Below are 21,178 nucleotides of genomic sequence, written 5' to 3'. Positions count from 1 at the left end.
AAATTCACTCATTCGAAATCAGAAGGGAAAACCACTTTGTAGCTTAAGGTTAGGGTTGAAACAATCGTTGGTCACAACACAACAAGGAATTAAATGTTTTACCAATTTAAAAAGACTTCAAGACAGAAACCATAATTGATGATCAGTATCCTTAAGAGATCAACAACTTTGCATTAGCTCTTTTATTGTTGGGAAATGTATCAAAATCCATAGTTTAACAAATAGACTTTTCCTTGATTTTTTTTTAACTCTGTAGTCATTCCCTCAAAAATTAATTTGCTCACATTCTATATAGAAGATACTATATCAAAACACTCAGGAAGCAAAACTGAAATGTATAATGAAGTCATTGATGGATGACTAAAAGAGACTAGGATTGGCTTAATAACTTTCTCCATGTAAAGGACACAATTGGTATAAAATTTTTGTGAATGCATCTTTAAGCTGTGTATGTATATATAACAGTCTTATTTCCATCACTCAGTGTATTCATCATCTGTTCCATTCCATTGCTTACTTTATTTATTTTCTATTTCTGATAAAACAATTCTATATTGACATTTGAATCAGACCATTTAGGTTAAAAGTGACTCTCAACTACATTTTAGTAGATGGGTTAGCACCTTCAAGTGGCAACACAAGGATAGATAGCAATTCGGATACAGAACACATTTTTTTGAGGTCTACATCACTGAAAAGCACAAGGTGTTCTTGTGGTGCACCTGTTTCCTACGTAGATGCTAAGAAGTTGGAATATACATTCCAGGGTGGAACTTGGATCGTCAACAGAGAGTCTCCTATGCACCAGACACCGCAAAATGTTTTACATACATTATCCAATTAACACTGGAATGACAGGTATTAGTATTATTATAAGCACTGTTTTACAATGAAGGAAAATGAGACTCAGAGAGGACAATAAATTTGACCAACATCAAGTAGAGAGAAAGTAGCAGTAACAGATTCAAGGTCCCCAACACTTCAGAATTTGCAATATAGAATATAATCTCTACAGGCAAAAAGGGGGCATAATTCAAGCTTCATATTAATGTGATACATGGCTCAGTTGTTAATTCTCATTGCACAAATTTACTATATTATTAGTATTTATCTTTGCTCTATCTATACTATGCAACATGATTCAAAAACAATACATTAGAATTTTTAAAATCAGTTTCTACAATTTGAAATTTTCACTGACTGAGACATGTCAGAGTCTAATTTTTTAATAAATTAGCTACCTTTTCCAGTTACTCAAAATCCTGGTTTAATCACCTCTCAACGTTATGTGCAGATAGAGTCTGTACTGTCATTGAGACATGAGTTGAGGGGGCTTTGGAATGCATTTAAAGGGTATTTTGTATTTCAATAAAATATTTACATTTCCAATTTTGCTCAGCCCAAGTGAAAACAGTTTCTATTCCATGGGTTAGTAAAAATAATTTAGAATGTATTATCATTATGAGAGCCCTGTGATCATAAAAATATATTAATTTACAATGAAAAAAATACTGCACATACTCCTCTAGTGTATGAAAATGACTGGTGGCGTTCACCTGAAATATTTATGGCCACATTACCTTCCCAAGCCTAGAGACTTCGGAGTCCACGCCTCACACAGAGCTAGACTTTTATCTTTAGCTGTCATGTAACCAACACCCCACCTGCCATAAGCAGACAGTTCTTCCGTGTAATCAAAGCAGTCAAAACCTTAAAGGTTTTCTATTTATGAATCGGCACTTTTCATTTCTTTCTGGATGGATTTATTTTTATACTTAATATTTCTTGTTATTTGATATAACTTATTAAAGGAATAAGAGAAAGAATCTACGAATTCAAGCCAGTTATACCAGTAAAATTTTATAACAGAGACTACCGGGATACTTTTAGCTACCTTTCCACATATAAATGGAAGGTAGAAGATACCATTAAGAGGCCCTTGCAGTCATAACTCTGTCAAGTAATTAATTATTTATACTTTGCTTTAAGGGGAACAAAGACAACTCCATATTCATAAGCAACTTGGTAACTGATATGACTTTCTATTTAGAGACTTTCTATCCCTCTGTCTCTTGGAATAAATATTTGCTTTCCGACGAGCTAGCTGAGCACAAGGAAAGAACAGAGATAAGGCCTTTTAAGCATTAAGCCTCAAGGTGACATTTCAAGAGTCAATAAATATTTAAAAACAGAGAGACAGAGAGAGGATGGCATGACCATAGTTCGGTCATCATCATATTTTCTTTATTTTTCTCTTTCCCTTTACCACATTTTTAAATTGTTCCACAAAATGTTTCCGCTTCTATAAATTATTGCTGTTCTCCATCTTCTATAGGCCTTAGAATAGTCATTGTAAGTTGGACGCAAAAGAATAGAAATAGAAAATATTAAAAAGTCTTTGAGGTGGGAAATCCTTGCAACTAGGAACTTTCTGGCCCAGGTGCTGCTGTATAATTGTATCAGCAACAGTTAGATTTATATGCACGATTATCATACTTCTGTGACCTCAGGTAGCTTTCCTTTGGAAATGCTGTTTTTGTGTCTAGTACAACTTTATGATCACCTATGAGTTTTATACCCATGTTCTCCATTGTGGTGCCTCCCCGTATTTAAGGGGAAAAATAGTTGCCACCAGGGAAAATGGCTCAACGGGTCTGCTTTTAATAGGTGGATACTCACTCTGGCCCTGTCCTTTCCAATAGACCGCGAGTCCCCTAGGAGTTACTCGTCCACTCTGACTGACCTGGGGAGAAGTGCACCACGGGAAAGAAGAGGAACTCCAGAAAAAGAGGTAGTTAGTTAGCTCAGTAGCATTTGAATTTTTGTCAACAAGATACCTGATAAAGCACTTGCCAAAGTTACATCCAAAATCAGTAAAGAACCCAGATTGAAAACGTAAAATGACAATGGAGAAACTCAGAACGTTTTCCCCGAAGCCTGAGCAAGGGACTGGAGCAGTTTGCATTCTGACCCTAGCTGCAGGTCTTCCCCAGCTGTGGTCCAGCTGTGGCAGTGAGGCCTCTCTGCACCTGGACCTCACACCCACGAGTGAACAGTTGTGGTCTAAAAGCATCTTGAGCTGGGCCACCCAGGAAGGAAGGAGGTTTCCCCTGGCCAAGGGGTGGAGGGGAGAGCCTTAGGTCAACTGTGCTGCAGATCAATACAAAGTCTACATAAATCATTTTTGCTGGCCTGCTTCTGTTGGAGGGGGTCCCTCAAAAAACCACTGTCCCTGGGAACCACCTACCTACTGGCTCTTAACCAATGTCCTGAGCCAGGCTGGAGCTCTCATGGAGACTGAAGGCTGGTCTTGGACTGGAAGTCCCTTCAGGTGTATCTCTATAGGTGTCTGATAGAGTCCTGTGCCCATGGGACAACCCCCCTCCCCTGCAAAGAAGTCAAGAATGGTCCAGGTTGCTTGCCTAAGTTCACCAGAACCGCAGGGGGAAAGAGTGGAACGAGGGCTTACCGAGAAGCAGGGAAGGAAGAGCTGGAGTAGCTCGCTCTCCAGTAGAAGGGCTCCAGGCAGATCTGAGGGCCCCAAGTTAGTACCAGGCACGTGATGGGGAGCACACGTCCCATCACATCGTGTCTAAAAGACGAGCAGCCGGTTTACTGTGTGCGGAGCTCCTGAGCCCTCCAGGGAAAGCAAGACCATCAAGCATATACTTTGGCCACTAACTAGCCTCCCCGTGATAACTGGGCTAATAGTTCTCTGCTACTATGTTAATAAGTGTTTAGAAAAAGCAATGATGACTTCCTTCCTTTCACCTGTCCTTCTGCTATGATTCAGAAGGAGCTGTGTCAATGCGTAAGACATCAATCAACAGACCCTCCAGTTATCCCTTGGTTACAGCCAAAATTCTACCTGGGACAGAATCCTCTGTGGGTGTTTTCTTCCCCTATTCTGGCACTCGTCTACCTTAGTGACTAAGATGAACTCTGACATTCAATAGTTATGGTGATAAGCCATCTATGATATTCCTGCTGTAGCTTAAATATCTAAATGAAAAGCTGGTTTATTCATAAACTGCATACAGAATTTACAGTATATATTTTTAATCATTCCTTGAGCTTTCATGTCTCTTTCATTCACATGAACTTTCTCGTAGGAAATCCAAATTTTAAGTTAAGGCTAATCATTTACCTTCCTTTTTTCAGAAATTGCCTGCAAAAGCTGTTTATGATTTTAAGGCTCAGACATCTAAGTAAGTAAGATAAGTATTCATCATATGATTTAAGTTGGCCTTAAATACTTTCGTAATACTTTAAGAGAGAAACATTGCAATGGGACATGTTACAAACAAATTCCTCATCAAGATACTCTACTCAAATGCTTGTCAACCAGCTTTAAGGACCCACAAATAAAAACTGTTCTGGTATTGACATTTCTGTGCTAGGACTAAATGATATTTATTTTCCTTATTGTAAGCTTTAGCAGGTGAAAAGGAGACAGAAAGAGAGAAAAGTAACCAGCTAGCTAACTAGTTCACTAGCTTCAGGAGAAAAAAAATTCAGTCCAAAATTAATCCATCATTATGCCAAGCTTTACAAGTTCTCCACTATAGTCTATCCCCACCTTTAAATTTTTGTATTAATCTACCTGTGACTTATATCAGACGTGTTTATACCTGTCCTTTTTGAAATCATTTCTAAAGTGGTAATGTTATAAATGAATTCTAAGAATTTATAAGGAGAACCCTTATCCAACTGGGCTGGACAGATTTTTTATTTTTAATATTGTAAGTATGTTTCCCAGCTGAATGCAGGTCTAGTGATCTTAAGAATAATTGCTCTACATTGAGAAAAAAACCATGGGAACACGTGTCTTCCAGGGAGCTCTCGTTTAAGAAAGGAGACACCGTGTACATCCTCAGGAAAATCGACCAGAACTGGTACGAGGGCGAGAACCACGGGCGAGTGGGCATTTTCCCGATCTCCTACGTGGAGGTGAGCCCTGCCCCTTCCCGCCACGGGCTGCTAACCCCGAGGGCTCCCGGTCAGGCATAAACGGCTGTTTTCCCCGCAGAAACTCACGCCTCCCGAGAAGGCGCAGCCCGCGAGGCCGCCTCCCCCGGCCCAGCCTGGAGAAATCGGGGAGGCTGTGGCCAAGTACAATTTCAGCGCCGACACAAACGTGGAGCTCTCGCTGAGAAAGGTAACCTGGCGTGCCCGCCACGGGGCATTGGGAAGGCTGTGCTTTCAGGACTAACATAGGCCGTCTTCTTCCTGGGGCATTTTTGCATTTTCCCCTAAAGAAAGGACCAAGGACTCCCTAGGGCTGCCCTGAGCCACTGTTTCCCGCAGCTCCCTGTGTCCGGGCGGGGTCCCTGTGGGACTCAGAGCTCCTCAGAGAGACTTTCCCTCCGTGGAGTAGCCTGGGGGCCCCGGATCCCCTCCCAGGGGTGCCTGGGCCTGAGCACCGTGGAGTTATGCTCGTGGAAAGGCCTCGGAAGGAAAAGCACATCAATATACTTCAAAATGTTGCTCTGCTGCCTGTCATTCAACCTTAAAAAAGTTAACAATACTTTTATCTTGGAATCAAGGAAAGGCCCTGAGGTAATGAAGCTGTTTCTTCCTGGGGAGCATTTTTCCTTCTCTGGGCCTCATGACTGAGCCAAATTTCGCCGGAAGCCTGTCCAATCCTAGTACCTCTTCCTAACTATGGAAAAGACTGTTGAACTTGCCGCTTGGCGCAGCGAGGATTCGCTGAGTGTTTTCGCCGCCTGCTAAGCAGTCGCATCCATCTGTTCGCGGCAGGGGCATGTCTGCGCGCCGCACAGACGAGCGAGTGGTCACATGCAGGCCCTGCTTTTTGGCATGACTTACACAAGTCATCCCACACTGCACCAGTATGAACATGCATAAGCCCCTTCACATTAACCCAGCATCCTTAGGGAAGGGCGTCATGAATGGTGATTAAATTACATATATGCTGATAAGCTATAATTTGGGAATGAACCGAGACTTTAGTTGCATTCTCCCAACTAAATAAAACTTTCCCAAATGGTAAAGTAGTCTTTATTAGAAAACACTGGCAATTATATTTTTTCTGTGATCACAGCTCTATTTATAATGTATTTTCCTACTGTTCATTACAGGGAGATAGAGTTATTCTTCTCAAAAGAGTCGATCAGAACTGGTACGAAGGCAGAATCCCAGGAACCAACAGACAAGGCATCTTCCCTGTTTCCTATGTAGAAGTCATCAAGAGGAACACAGCCAAAGGTGTGGAGGACTACCCCGACCCTCCCACACCCCACAGCTACTCCAGTGACAGGATCCACAGCCTAAGTTCAAACAAGGTAAGAAGACACTTAGTATATCAGTAGGACATCTGGGAGCTTGGGGTAAGATAATAGGTGATTTTAGGGCATTAGACTAGAACAAAATCTTTATTGTAAAGCAAAAGATTTACAATGCTTCTAAGTGTGAGTGAAAAGACAAGTCAATGTAATTTAATTTTTCTTATGGGTGCTGGCATAAAGGTTTAATGCTTGATTCTGAGAATCTCATTTTCAAGTTAAAATACTGAAAAAAGAAAACATTAGTATCATAAGACCCTATATGATATATATACATAAATATATCTGCTTTCTGAAACTAAATTTTCTTGAAACTTGACTTTTTTCTAAAGCTTAATTTTATTTATATATGTATATTTTATGTGGATTAGATACACATGTATGTATACGTACATAAGCAGCTATAGATAGATCGATAGATCCCCAAATGGTTTGTTTCAACAATACATGGTAACTAGGTTGAAAAAATTATATAAAAGTCTTGAGATTTTTTAATATAGGAATAGAGTAAAATTTTTTAATTAAACTCTGTGAGTTTATTTATTAGTATGAGTGGAAATGTCATTGGTCATTAGACATCTTCATGTGTATTTTATTAGTTTTAGGATGATTATGTGCCAGTTCTCACTGAGCTAGTGGCTGAAGATAATTACCTTTCTCAATATCTAGTCTAAAAGGAACTTTGCTTCCTGAACTGGTTAATTTAAAAAAGCTATTCTACTTTCTTTATTCATAATGTGAAATTTTTTCTTAACTTTTCTGTTAAGTTATAATATAGTACATTCTTCTTATGGATGGTATTTAGGGGTTTCTTTCCCCTTTTCGTTAACCTCCAAGTATAAAACTTTAAATTACCAAGGAATTAGTTCCGAAATATTCTAAGTACTACCCAACATTTTAAAAAAATGCATGAAGTTGCATAATTTATTAATTTGTTAATAAATAATTAAGAGCAGGGCTAGGACATGGAAAAATGAACCATCTAGAGCCAGCAAAATAACATCAACACATCGGACAATAAAGTGCGCAGCGATCTCCTGTTCCAATGCAAGACCACCCCAAGGCAGCATCCACTTGAAAATGAGTCTTAGAAGGGTTTCATGGAAGTAAATAATCCAAGATCTATTGTAAGAGAAGCATTTTCTGTAAAAGGGCAAAGGCCAGGCATTATATTCATTCTACTTCTCTTTGAAGACTGGGTGTCAGTTGTGGGCTAATTACTCTCAGCCCTTTCTCACGGGGTAACGGAACCATTTGGCACAGAATCAGTCAATTCTGTTTGATTGGTTATAAGGTTTTTCCAGAATCTTCTTTTAGTGTATTTGCTTTGCTGCCAGAGCTTATCACTTAGAGGTTGGAAAGATAAGAACCTTCGTCCACACAGTAGTTGGCTTATCCACTATTCGGTCTTCTTTAAACAAACTACCAGATCAGTCTCAAAGCAGCTACGTCTTCAAATAAAATTTTGTAAGAAAGAATAGCTTGTATCTCTGTGAAGGTTTATTTTAGCATTTAAGGAATTCTCCCATAACGTCCTAATTAATATTGTGGCAACGTACTTTTTTATCACAATCTTCTAACCTTTGTTGTATGATTTAAATGTATTTTCTATTTCTTAAGTTTTTTCTTAGAACACCAGATTTTGTATTTTATACATAGATTAATGTGCAAATTGCACACATAACTAAGTAGTGTTTTATTCTCACTGCTGGGGGAAAAATATGTTGAAAAGCTGACATCCATAATGTGGGGAGAAAAAAACACTTAATGGTTTTACTCCATCTGGTAATCGATGCTGTGATGTCATTGGCTTAATGAAGGAAACTTCTCGGTAGTGTTGAACTCCATCATTTTCAGAAAAAGAACCACAATGTACTTCTAAACGATGACATCCAATGTATGCTACAGATCCTGTTTTCTAACTGATATTTGCAAGTAAAGACAAGGATTCATTAAGTGATTTATGAATCACTATTTGACACACTCAAATCACACTTCTCGACATAGCGTATTTTAGGGGTGACTCATATGTAAGTTGATAATATTTCTGATATTCCTGATTTTAGTACAGGAGAATCCAACTGTAGTGCTTTTGGAAGACAATTATATGATTTTTGTATCATAGGTATATGTCTGTGATACGGGTACCCCAGGATACTTAATTTGACTTTCAGTAGAGACAAGTCCGTTATAAAGCTAAGCACTTTGAACCTGTCAACATATATTGTGACTATGGTGGTAATGACACTGTAGTAGTAACAGTGATGGGGGTAGTGATGACAATGACGGAATTTAAAGATCTTTCTTTCTCATCCACATCATATTCCTGTCCATGAGAGAAAGTAACAAGTAATAATCTTGAATTATTATGTATTTCACAGGCTTTCCAAATCTATCATTGTGTTGCATTAATGCAGAACATAAAATAGGATTCTGGCCAATAGGGAACTTCTCTGGGCTATCAAAGAAGGCTTAGGTCATTTCTGTCTCATTAAAAATTAAACATACACAGGACTTGCTAGGAGTGTCTGTCTATCCAGTGATAGAACCACATGTACAGTATCACTTTGTATCAGGTGTCAAGCAGCCTTTAGTCCTAATCTTGCGTAAAATGATCACATGAGTTTTATGACACTATCTCATTTATCCCACCACATGGTGACATGACATATTTGCTTTAAAAAAAAACCCACCAGCTAAATAAACTCTATTAACACCCCATTCCTATTATAGGACACAGAAGTCAAAAGTTAGGTGGGAGGTGCATTGTGCACTGTGCACTGATACACATTAAGGCCCCCGGACCCAGGGTGCTGAGTGCAGAACCGCCAACTCATCCTAACCACCACCGAGAAAGTGCATCTCCACAATCTTCCCTGAACATTTTTTCTTTCCAAACCAAAATCATCTACCTGGAAAGAGCTAAAGTAAAATGTCACCCACCGGCCTCCCTCAAGGCCTTCATATGTGTGGCCCGTACCATTCTCTCCAGTCCAGTAACAACAGATACATGTAGGAGAATGTTACTGAGCAGCCCCTCTAGACCTTTGAATGAATTTACATAAAAATTCTGTTTTGTCCAATATATCCAGAATATAGCAATCATACTAAGATACACAGAAGTATACTTTTACTCAAAAAAATCAAGCTTCATAAATTATACCTCCCCAAATTTACATAAAATGTCAGACTTTTGAGCGAGATGGGAGTCCTAGGAGATTACTCCCACTAACATATGCTCCCTTTCAATGTAATCATTTACTTTGGATTTTTTAAAAACTTTGAAGTAGTAGTTAGTTAGTGTAAGTTCAGTTTCCTTCTGATCATGGGTTTCTGTTCTCCAGACATATTTTTCAGGACTTACTCATTTAGAAATGTGTTAACGTATAACCATGTGAAAATACTTGATGCCGTATGTTATAGTCACCTGGTGAACATAAGTGAGAAAATTACGAAAGTCCCTCAGATTTGGCAATGCTCCTAGAAAAAAGAACACTCAAAAAATTCAGGGATTGGAAAAGTTTTAATGATTGGTTTTCATTCTACATTAATATTATCTCAAAGTCATTTCTACTAAGTCAGTATCTGGGAACCTAGTTTGAAAGGTAATCGGTTAGATCTCTCACGGTTTTGCCGCCTGTCTTTATAATCTCTCTGACAGCTTTAGTTTTTGTCATTTGACACGAGACCCCTTCCGAAGACTAGGAGAGCTTCGTTTTCCATATAACTTTCTAATCAACATGCTAATGGTTTTACGTATAGTTAAATTCAGCAAAGTATCTTCAAATCTACACCACGGCATAAAATATTTTTTTGTACTCACTACCTTTCCTGCATTTCTGTCTCTGTGTTTTGATGCATTACTATTTTTTTTTTCTTGGTTTCTTTCTTTCTTTTACTTCATAATCCCTGCTCATTTCTAAGTCGGCTTCCAGGGAACCAGCCCCTCCTCTCACGCACCCAGCTTCACCCGCCCAGGGGTGGCTGTCCCTGACAGCTCAGTGTCCCCCAGCAAACCCTCTGGCCCCATCACCACCTCCTCTTCTGGACAGCATCTTGGATGAATTAGAGAAGCTTGGTGCTTTAGCCTTATCAGATGACCAAGCCGATCTCCTTGAGGAGATCACCCTTGAGATTAAAGAGGGGCCCTCCGTTCCCCTCCCGTCGCCTCCAGCATCTGCGCCTGCCAAATCACCTTCCTCTTGGCCACCTTTACCTGGCTCAGGTGTGACCTCAACTACAGTCCAGCCTCACAAGGCAACGCTGGTGCAGGACCCCAGAAAGATAACACAGAACAAGGGTGCAGACTGGACACAGATGAGAAAAGCCTTCACAGGCCCCGAGAGAGCGCCCGAAGTCCTCGGGGACAAGTTTGTGGCCTCCACACACACAAATGTGGTTCCCTTGCCCCAGACCCTCCCTGTCATTGGAGAGGAAGAGGAGGACACCTGGGAAGGGGTGATGTCAGGCGCCCGAGGGGGGCTAGGCCCTCAAGACCCAGACGCCTCGTGGTGCAGCCACAGTGGCCCAGAGGCGACACCAAGCCTGTACATCCACGAGGAGGAAGAGCAGAGGAAACCTGCCTGTCTACAGCACGCAGTGGCCACCCTCACAGGCCCTAGAGCCCCCAAGGAAGACAGCAGTGCCGCCCAGACCAGCAAGGAGGTACCTTAACGTTGCCTGATGCCTGCAGAACTAACCCGCCCCACTACGAGTAGCTAGTGCAGCGAATCCCATCAATCAGCAATGCTCTAGGAGTTTTCTTACAAGAAACAAGCACAGTATGAGTCGGGGGTGAAGGGGTGTATAGAAGCACACCATGTTTTAATAAGATGCTGGAAGTGTAGAATATAATTCCAGTATTTATTTACAGCTACAAATTCATATGGAAAGTCTTTGCAATTTATAAGGCTAATTTTTCAAAATTGGTAATGAGAGCGAATTGCTGAGCTCTTACTGGGTGTCAGACACTATTTGAAGAACCCCACGTCTTTACCTTTGAAAAGGCGGCTGACATTATCATCTCCACTTTCAAGATGAGGCAGTTGATACAAAAAAGATCAGTCCAATTCCAGGGCGAGAAAACTATACACCATACCTCTGATATAATGGCAGCTGAAGGAAAGGGAGGCAGGGGGGGAGAGAGGGAAGATAAGTGTTCTGTTCCCTCTCAACTCTTTCTGAAGAGGTCATTTTCTTCCAGTTGGTGACTACTAAAGAATTGGGTCCTGAATTTTCATTTAAAAAACAAAGAAACTTGGGCAATAATTTTAATCAATAAAGAGAGATAACACCCTGAATCTTTAGCTTGTAAAATTCCCTCTTAAGAAAACAAAAACTTGAATATGTAACCTGTGAATTAGATAGCAAATACAATTACTGGCAAATATCGAAATTATGAGGCAAAAAGAATGAATGATTCATATTATGCCACCATGCAAATCACTTCCCTCCATGGATCCTCTCTTGAAAGGTTTCTGAAAATGAAAATCATGTTTAAACCCCATAGTTTGCTATTAAGATCTTACCGGTAACCAATGCGGAGGCACTCGGCCTATACAGGGTCTTCTTGGGCTCAAATAATAGTCAGTGCCCACGAGGCCCCTGGACACTCACAACACCCTGAGGCTTGGCTGCTCCATAACCAGGAGAGAAAGTGTCACTGACCAGAGAACCCGGCCACACCTGCATTTCTATAAACTAAACACACTGCTTCATGATGGAGATCAATGCAGTCAGACAAGCATGATTCTAAGTTGAGTCCTTAAATAACTAATTTCTCTTTAATTTAACTTTAAGACATGATTATGGATGGGTATGGGTTCCTAGGAACTTCTACCTGCCTGTAGACCACGGGGGTTCTTACCTCCCACATCAGAAAGATTCCACTGATCACACCGATTGGAAATGTTGAGTGAAATTCAAAAGAAAAAGTCAGTGCTTTTACAGCAAGAATTCGTCATAAATGTCGCTTTATTTTATTTAAACATGGGGGATATGATCTAAAGACCGGCTGTGTAACCTCATTCTGGACACAAGCATAACCTCATCTTGTCTTTCCTCAATATTTAAGCCACCTTCACTTTCCTCGGGAGATGGACCGTCCACACCTTTCCCCAGCTGCCTGCTTCCCCCCCCTCCCGCTCCCCCTCCCCTGGCCTCTGCCTCTGAGCTGGTCTCCACGCTCCCTCAGCCTGCCCAGCCCTCCTCTCCTCCTCTCCTCCCTAAACACTCTTATCAACAGGAAATAACTTCACCACCGTTAAAGGTAACTGCATCTTGCGTGTGGTTTCTTGCATGTCTTTAAATGGACTTGATTAATTACGTGTATGTATTTAGGTTTGTGCCATCTCACAAGATCTAAAAAGCTGTGTCAAGACTGATTGCTAACTTTTAACCTCAGCAGCATGGCCTCTATCCAGAAAGTTCAAAGATATATTTGCATAATGGCTATACCCACAGGGAGGGGAAAAACAAACTAACATTTATAGAAGAATAAAAAGGAATCACTAGATTTATTTTTTTTAAGTTGAGGTCAGCAGGAGAACCATCCCGTTCAAAGGCACCTGTCATCCTCTGTCACTTCTCAGTGGGCTCATTGCCTCTGGTTCTTCCCACCCATGGGCCAGGTCAGGAGAGCCCAGGGCAGGACCCACGGGCCAGGTCAGGAGAGCCCGGGGCAGGACCCACGGGCCAGGTCAGGAGAGCCCGGGGCAGGACCCATGGGCTGGGTCAGGAGAGCCTGGGGCAGGATGCTCCTAGTCAGTGACCGTCTTAAGCCTTTTCCCCCCACAAAACTGAAGTCCATGTTTAAGGATGCAGGAAGCAGCTTCTTTCGTAGGAGTTAACAAAGCATCTGCCTGAGACCTGTAGGCTGCAGCTCTACTGCTATTTAACTCCCCCTAAGGATAGTATTTTAAAAGATTTTAACAAAATGAATGACTAGCCTTGGAAAGAGGCTGAATGACAGTCATTAAGAATGAATGGAATTATTCCATCATGGAAAAGTTTTGCTTTTATGATCGGAATGATTAGGCGAAAAGTGATAGACTTCGGGCAATAACTGGCCTTCACACTCAACCTTGAGAACCTGACACGAGAGCCTCTGCAGAGAAGTGACAGAGCAAAGGCTGTCCTAGGAAGAACCGGCCCCTGGGAAGTACCACTGAGGCGAACCTTCCAAACCCCAGTCATAAACCCACCCTCCAGAATAGTCCGACTATGTGAGTCCCTCTCGCATGAAAAGAAAAATGTATGAAAAAGTGGAATCCTTCTTTGAGGTTTTATCTTAGCCGGCAGGAAATAATTGGGACATTTTTAAGATAATACTACTACTTGAATAATGCCTAAGACTAAGAATTTGCCTTCCCCCCTCCTTAGGTGGTTTTCTTTTTAAGGCAAAGTATTTATTCCTTGCCTTTCATTACATGTTCCCCAGCCTTTAAGCTCAGTCAACAAAGGGGAAAGAAAGTTTAGAATCGGAGTTCTCTAACTTAGAGACGGAGGGCTCGGCATTGCACCATGTTGGACAGAGCCAAGTTCATTTTCTTGCAAGAACCCAGCTCATCTCCTGCCTTCTCCAGGTTTCAGTCACTGGCGGGATGTGAGGAGAGAATGCAGTAAAACATCACAATAAAGATGTTTTAAAAGAATAGCTTAATAGCTACCTCCAGGAAAATGAAGTTGTGCCTGTTTTTCTCTATCACATATTTGAGAGCAAATGTTCATTTTTAATCCCCCATTGAGTTTTTCGAAACTTTGTAAATTACTTTACTATCCACAGAGAGAATATAAGCTGACCAGAGTTATCTTTGCTTGTAAATATAAATACAAACGGAATCGACTACGAATTTTACACCATTATGATTGCTCCACCCCGCATCCGACACAGAACAGACTGTGCTGACCTGAGTCCGTTACGCAGGCTTCCTGGCCTTTCCACATCAAGGACGTTAGAAGCTGAGCTCGCTACACAGGAAAGGACCCCGGCACTAAAAGCCAGAAGAAAATTGTAATAATGGTTTAATAGACACAGGAGAGTATGCATGAGATCCTTACAACTTTATCAACCCCTCGCAACCATTTTTTAAATGAACCCATCTTAATTTAATGCAATTTTATTCTTTTAAAGAATTTTCTGAGACAATGTAAGTTTGTCACATGTCTTACAAAATTTTTCATAGTTAAATTTACCATTTTTTAAGGAACAGAAGATTGAAATGTACATATAAATAATGAGTTTGAGAATTGAATCAGAATCCAATATTTTCTCGAGTCTTTCAAGCATCTTTTCTTTAAATAATGGTTTTCATGATAAAATTATACTCCTCAGCTTTTCTGTAAGCTGAGCTTTCAGTTCCACCTAAGAGAATATTTTGTAAAAGAGACTGACAGCGTGAGGACTCAAACTGCAATGGAAGTTCTTAATGAGGAGCTGGGAAGGCTCTTTCTTGGCTTCTTCTAAGAAACGCAGTTACCGTGGTCCCATAATAAAGTCACCTCACCCTAAAACTACCCCATCAGAAGGTGTTCCCCTTGAGCACAGTTTCCAACATAAAATTAAGCCCTAACTCTTCCAAATATGTGCACATGATCTCACCAGCTGTTTATCCGCATCATTCCAACAGCTAAATGGTATTTTTCTCTATGAGCCCTGATGTTATAGACAAGCTCCTCTGTATTAGTCAAGATTGGGGTAGCTGCAGTGCCAGAAAACTCAAAATAATTATAGCTTAAAAAAAGGTGGAAGTATATTTCTCTATGCATAAATGTAAGCATCCAGGGCTGGTATGCAGCTCCACAGTCATTAGAGAACCCAGGAGATCCCGTTTTCTTTTGGCACAATCACCATCCTCAAAGAGAAGCTCCCACCGCACGCCACAAAGTGGCTGCACCAGCTCCAGCAGTCCCTCCCTCATTCCAGCAAGCAGGAGGGAGAAGAGAGGAAGGGAGTTTATACCTCTTGAAGGCCACTTCCCAGAAACTGCACAATATCCCATCTGTCAGAATTTATCACATGAGCACATCTAAAAACAAGAAAGACTGGAACATAGGCTTTCTTCAGGATGGCCATGTGCCTACCGAACACCCAGGATTCCATTACTAGGATGGACAAGGTAGAGAATGGGTAGTGGACAACAGCAAGCTCTCCCTGCCACAACCATAAAGAAAAATGCCTAACGCCTTTCATCCTCAGACACTGCAGGTTTTAGGTCAGTCATCACTAATTATGAAAATTTTCCTAAATGAGAGTTGAGAAAACCACATGCTTTTATTTAAAAGTCCTTTAATCTGCTAAAGCTCTCATAAACCAATTCAAATACCACACCATATATTGCTAGATCTTGTCCACTATTGGAAAGAAGATAACACACACAAGAACAGTTTGCTTACTCGCTGTCACATTAAAAATCTTACTTTGAAAGAATACCAAAATAGTCACAAGGTGCTTAGAACAGTATTTGATATTTAATTCAATTTCATTTTCCCCAGAAAAATCATATTTTCTTCTTCTATGTTTGTCAGAAAATTTCCCCCGACAAAGGATTGGCACTTTCTGTGCACTTTGATACATAGTAAGCAAATTTTCTCTCTCTCTTACTTTGTATCTGTTCAAATAAGCACAAAGAAAACAGGTCAGATCTGAGGGTGCCTTGAGCCCAATTGTTCAGCGTCCTGTTAACAGTTTTCTTGTGTGTTCCTGGCCATGTTCGTTGCACTCCAACATCTTTTCCCTGCCAGCCTCCCTGTAAACCTTCCCCTGCTCTGCTGCGAGTTTGGGTCCCAGCAGGGCTGATGCCTATGGTGTGAGGGCAGGGGCAGGGGCGGGGAAAGCGGTCTGCGGCGGGCAGGGCCCTCCCTGCTTGGCCGCCCGCCGCCCGGGGCCTGGCATGCTGCGTGTGCATGAAGGTCGCAGCAGGCTCCTCCTGAGGCTGCAGAGTGAACACATGAACTAACAAACTTCTTGTGGCTCTTCCAGGCCGATGTAAAAAGCGAGGTATTTGTCTTGGGTAAGCCTCCGCGTAGCCCAGTGATGTCTAGGAGACCCTGCAGCTCGCCTGTCGGAGGGCTCGGCGGCTCCCACAGGGTAGGGACAGACGCCCGCCTCGAGCCAGGCACCCCGGCCACAGGCCACACGCTCAGGGGGCTGGCCCGTCCTGGCCTGTCCTTGCCTGTCCTTGCTGTGCTATGTCAGTCAAGCAGGGTAGAGGTAACCTTGCAATGACGCGTCCAGCTGATGAGCAGCAACGATATCGCATCGGCACGAAAATCCTATCCTAAGTGTTTGCAGAACGTGCTTCCCTTTTGTGTGTTGTGAGCTCCCCCAAATCCAGAAGGACGTGACCAGACTCTCTGCTAGACCACTAAGGGTGCCGCCTGTGTCCCCACGTGGTCCTTGCTGCTGCACAAATGTTCTCTGTCAGTCTGCGCTTCCCAGTCATTGTCTTTTGTGCAAAGGACAAAGCAGTTGCCGATCAGATACAGGCTGGGGCGAACGTAGGGTTACAGTTGCTCGTGTGGAAAACAATACAAGAATTAAGAAACAATTACACAGCAATGAACTGCCTCGAGTACTCACAACTGTAAACCTACGTCTGCCCCACCCTGTACTGAACTCACACACTCCCAGTAAGGTTTGCTCCTGCCTCATTCAGTTTATTTGGATTCTTTTAAACCCGTGAGCCTGGTTGCAAAACATCTCGCTGCTCTGGTGATGTGCGCTTCACCCACCCCACGACCCTTCTGAAGCCGGCGCTGCTCTGGGTTCTAGGTTCTCCCAGTCTCTTGACAGCCTTGATTGAACGTAATGGTCAGGTTACTTGTCTCTTGAACCACTTAGCTCTATAACGCGGAGAGCACTTGACAATGAGTAGATTCTAAATGGTACTATCCACTCTGAGGAAGGCAGCCAGGGGGGCCGGGGGTGTTCGTCTCTGCATAAGCCAGTCCTTTCCCCATTTCTATCTTGAGGGACCCGGTTTAACCCTACAGGGTCTGTTACACAGCTGTAGGTCTGTAAGTGTTTAGGGGCTTCATTGCAAAGAAAGTTGCCTTTTCTGCTCTTTAAAACTATGGAGACTGCTCTGTGTTTATGCGGTCGTTGTATTCTTTGTCTCTTTGCATCATAAGACCTCGTTTTGTTTCTGGGGCAGAGATGTGTGTTGCCATAGAGAAAGAGGAATGTTGATTTGAAGAGATTCTTAGGCTCCACAGAGTGCCAAAAAAATAAAAGCTTTTTCCATAATTAACATGAGCATCCACGAATTTGCCATGGGTCAGTGATGACATGGTATGCTTCGGGTCACCTGAAGTTTTTTTCTGTTGCCAGATTTTTACACTATGTGTTTGTATGTTATATGTGTTGGTTTGGAACATAAATATTCTCTGTTCTTTAGATTTATGCAAAATTTGATTTAACTTCATAATTTAAGAAGGAAAAATGGGCCTATATGCAGAAACGGGACTGTTGAAGAAGAATTTCACCTAATCCTGGTTGGCAAGTGCTACAACCAACATTTTCTGGGGGGAAATTGACTTAAGGACTCTAGAACTGCTTCTAACTCCTTCAGAGACTTTTCCAGATTAGTATTTAAAGTAGCAGTCAATCCAATTTAGGAATTACCTAATACTGGATATAGGTAACCCTCCAGAGATGCCTCTGCAGCAACACAGGTAAAACAGATGGATTTCGGACAGACTGCCTCACCTTCTGAGCTAGGGAAGCATATATTTTACTGAAGCCAGGGAAGTACATGTTTTACTGATACCAGAGATTTTAGGATATTTCAGACCAGCTTCTGGTATGATCAGTGGTTTGTGATTTGGTTCTGGTTTTGAAAATTAGCATGTGCTTAAAACCTGTCTCAACTGTATCCATTTTTGACATTAAAAATAGCTCCACTAAAAGAGAAAAAATAATTGTTACATTTCCAAGGGGAAAGTTAAATATTTAGGCTTCCATGAAAACAGCACGATGCTCCATTGGGTTTTCTAATTTTTATTGTACTCTCAAGACTCAAAATGATACAAGCATGCCGTAATCTGTTGACTTGGAAACCACAGTTATAAAGTCACAGTTCACGGGAGCCTTTCTGAGTGTCACGAATGTGTATTGTTCTGCATCTATTGTGAAACTGCTAAGTTATGAGTAATAGAAACGCCTGAGTAGAGGGTTTCTATGAAATAGAAATGATCATAGACCAAAAATTCTGGTGGCCAAAGAGCGATCCTTTCTCAAGAATTTAAAACGTGGGAAGGGAAAAACATGGTCAGAAAAACAGATGGATATCGAGTCCACGTCGCTCTGTGGTCTTTAAAATATTCTTCCAAAATGAATCCAGGCTGAAGGCACTTGGTGAGAGCTAAAGGCCCGAGCTCTTAGCATGTTGGTGCCACTGCTCACCATTAGGCGGCAACAGAGTGCAGGCACCTTACAGATCAGATCCCTCCCTCAAGGTTTACGCCCCGGTTATAACCCCCAGAGGGCGAAAGATAGACCCCCTAAGATAATTTGCTTGCTTGTGTATCCACACAGAACAGAAACAACTGCGTAATGGAAAATATAAAGATGCCGATTTTAACCAACGTAGGCCATCACAGTCATCTTTTATGCAATAAAGAGTAAAAGTCAAAATTATAATTCTGTTTCTTCTTATATGTGATATTAAGAATTCATCTTTGGGTTTTGGCTTACTGATCTGCAAAACGAAGCTGAATTATTACTGTTTTTACATGACTGAGACACTTGAGAATTATCCAATAAATGTCAATTGTCGCAGCTGTCTGAGAACTGAATAAGTAGGGTTGATGATGGCACTTGTACATAACCCAGGAAATAGGTCTGTGGACATGTGGATTCCTTTATGGATTCCCTGAGGGGGACAAGCAAGCTCTTAATCATATCTCATCCAACTCCTTGATTTTAGAGATCAGGAACCTAAGGCGCATGTCCAAGGTTAAATAGTCAATGCCAACACCAGAAAGACATAAATGTATCTGTTACTGCGAGTTATTCCCCTAGTGACCAAATACTTTTAAAGTAAATTAATTCAAATGCTGTAATGGTCATCTTCCCTCAACACTGGTTCCCAGGTCTACACATATGCACGGAAATGATTCCTGTTAAAGATAATGTCACGGAAGTTCTAAAACTCACCATTATAGTAGATACATGACTTCTATGCTAATAACAGCTGTGCTAAATCCTGGCCTGAGAACGTGAACAGTTTAGAAAACTGGTGATTCAGAAAAAAAGAAAAAGGTTGAAAAAAAGGTAAGGGAGGGTCCTTTTAAAGAAAGAAAAGACAGAGTGGGGAAGCTGGGTGAAAGCAAGACATTACTGACCAGCACATCCAGGAACACAAGTTCTTGAGAGGTAAAGGCATGTGGAATTAGGGAGCCACAGACCTCTGGCCATAGCCCAGTTTTTGTCATTGTCAAAGGGGTGATTCATTTAAATGACCTATGAGATGAGCTGAATTAAATTAGCAAAATTGTAATGACAGTAACAAAAAGGCGCTATACTGATTTTAAAAGTAGATTGTTTTATACTAATGAGCAATCTGATTTTTAAAGTTGTAGTCATGTTTTAGCACAAGGAAGCAATAAAATTCCTTTTACCTAGCCCCAGATGCCACAAGTAAAAGTCAAATTGTAACTCAACTTAAAAGAATTAGAATAATTTAAATATTTGGAAATAGATACACCGTTTTTAGAGCACAATGAAATATATTTTACAAATATATTTGTTCTTCAGGCAAGAACAAATAATATTTATTATTTATAACTTCACTGTGCACCAGAAGTGGTGCTATATAACTCTTTTTGTGAGAGAACAGTGCCCGTCTTGATATGTGATTTGAAACATGGTAGTTTAGATTTTGTTAAAAAGCTACATTTTTTATTTACAGTATGTCTGAGTGACTAGCATGAGCAGTTTCAATGGCATGTGGCTTGAATGTATCTTTGGCCAGAAATTTTACTCCTGGAAATATCTTCTCAGAAATGATCCGAAAGAAGAAAACAGTTATTTGTATAAAATGTTCACAGTATTTATGATGAGAAAAGGCTAGAACAATCTTAACTCCAAAACAAAAAAGAGCAAAACAATAAAGTAAAATGTGTATGTACACATATGAGTGATTGTTGCTCTGCAGTGATCTAAAATGAAAAAGACTGGAAAATTATTACAAAATATTAATACAATTAATATATATAAATACATCTTATTTCCACATTAAAAGTTTACATATATATATATATATATATATATATATATATATGATTGGACAGGAAATTGAAGAAATGTAATAGCATACAGGCTCATAAATGACTTATATTTTCCTCATTTCATATATTTAAATTTAATAATATGTTAAATTAAATGGCCTTAAAATAGCTTAGTCTTCATCATTTGTAAAATAGCATATTTTATAGTTTTAATAATAGATACATTGTTAGTAACTTTGTATTGATTTATAGGAGTAAAGTATTGTACTCTCTTAAATCATACGTGTCTCCAACCATTTTACCCGCTCTTTAGTCTTAAGTTCACGTATTCCATGCACAGACTGTTGAATGGACAATACAGTTAACAAACACTTCCAATTAATACAGTCAAAGCTTAAAGGTTTAGTAATGTAAGTGCCTACTCTCCTTAAGCTAGACAGACAGCTTAGATGGAAAGAGAGTGGACAAAGAATTTAGGAGAATAGCAGATTAAGCCTCACAGACTGAAAGGAACCCCAGAGTTCCCCATCCAGCCTTGGACCAGCGGGGTTTCTACGAGCAATTTGCAGGGGGAAATCACCCAGCCGGTCAGCAGTCCACTCAGAACTCTAGGATCCAGGAATCGGCCCCGGCCCTGATGTCTA

General features: G+C 40.9%; 1 protein-coding gene across 11 annotated transcripts in view; it reads left to right on the top strand.

Moving 5' to 3' along the window:
* The window catches only part of SORBS2 (sorbin and SH3 domain containing 2), a 172,815-nt gene that overhangs the window by 142,758 nt on the left and 8,879 nt on the right, over nucleotides 1–21,178 (top strand). For 10 of the 11 annotated variants that reach the window (XM_087814090.1, XM_087814091.1, XM_016211314.2 and 7 more), the window contains 5 exons: nucleotides 2,703–2,791; nucleotides 4,162–4,208; nucleotides 4,836–4,950; nucleotides 5,030–5,158; nucleotides 6,102–6,305. In XM_087814090.1, coding sequence (XP_087670216.1) covers nucleotides 2,703–2,791; nucleotides 4,162–4,208; nucleotides 4,836–4,950; nucleotides 5,030–5,158; nucleotides 6,102–6,305 — 584 coding nt within the window. Of the gene's footprint in view, nucleotides 1–2,702; nucleotides 2,792–4,161; nucleotides 4,209–4,835; nucleotides 4,951–5,029; nucleotides 5,159–6,101; nucleotides 6,306–10,229; nucleotides 10,971–12,378; nucleotides 12,574–16,284; nucleotides 16,393–21,178 lie in introns of all 11 variants that reach the window. The other variant, XM_087814088.1, reaches the window with a different exon arrangement.

Source organism: Miniopterus natalensis, chromosome 2, assembly GCF_054644295.1.
Source record: "Miniopterus natalensis isolate mMinNat1 chromosome 2, mMinNat1.hap1, whole genome shotgun sequence".
Taxonomy (NCBI): Eukaryota; Metazoa; Chordata; class Mammalia; order Chiroptera; family Miniopteridae; genus Miniopterus; species Miniopterus natalensis.
This window is presented reverse-complemented; position numbering and strand designations above follow the sequence as displayed.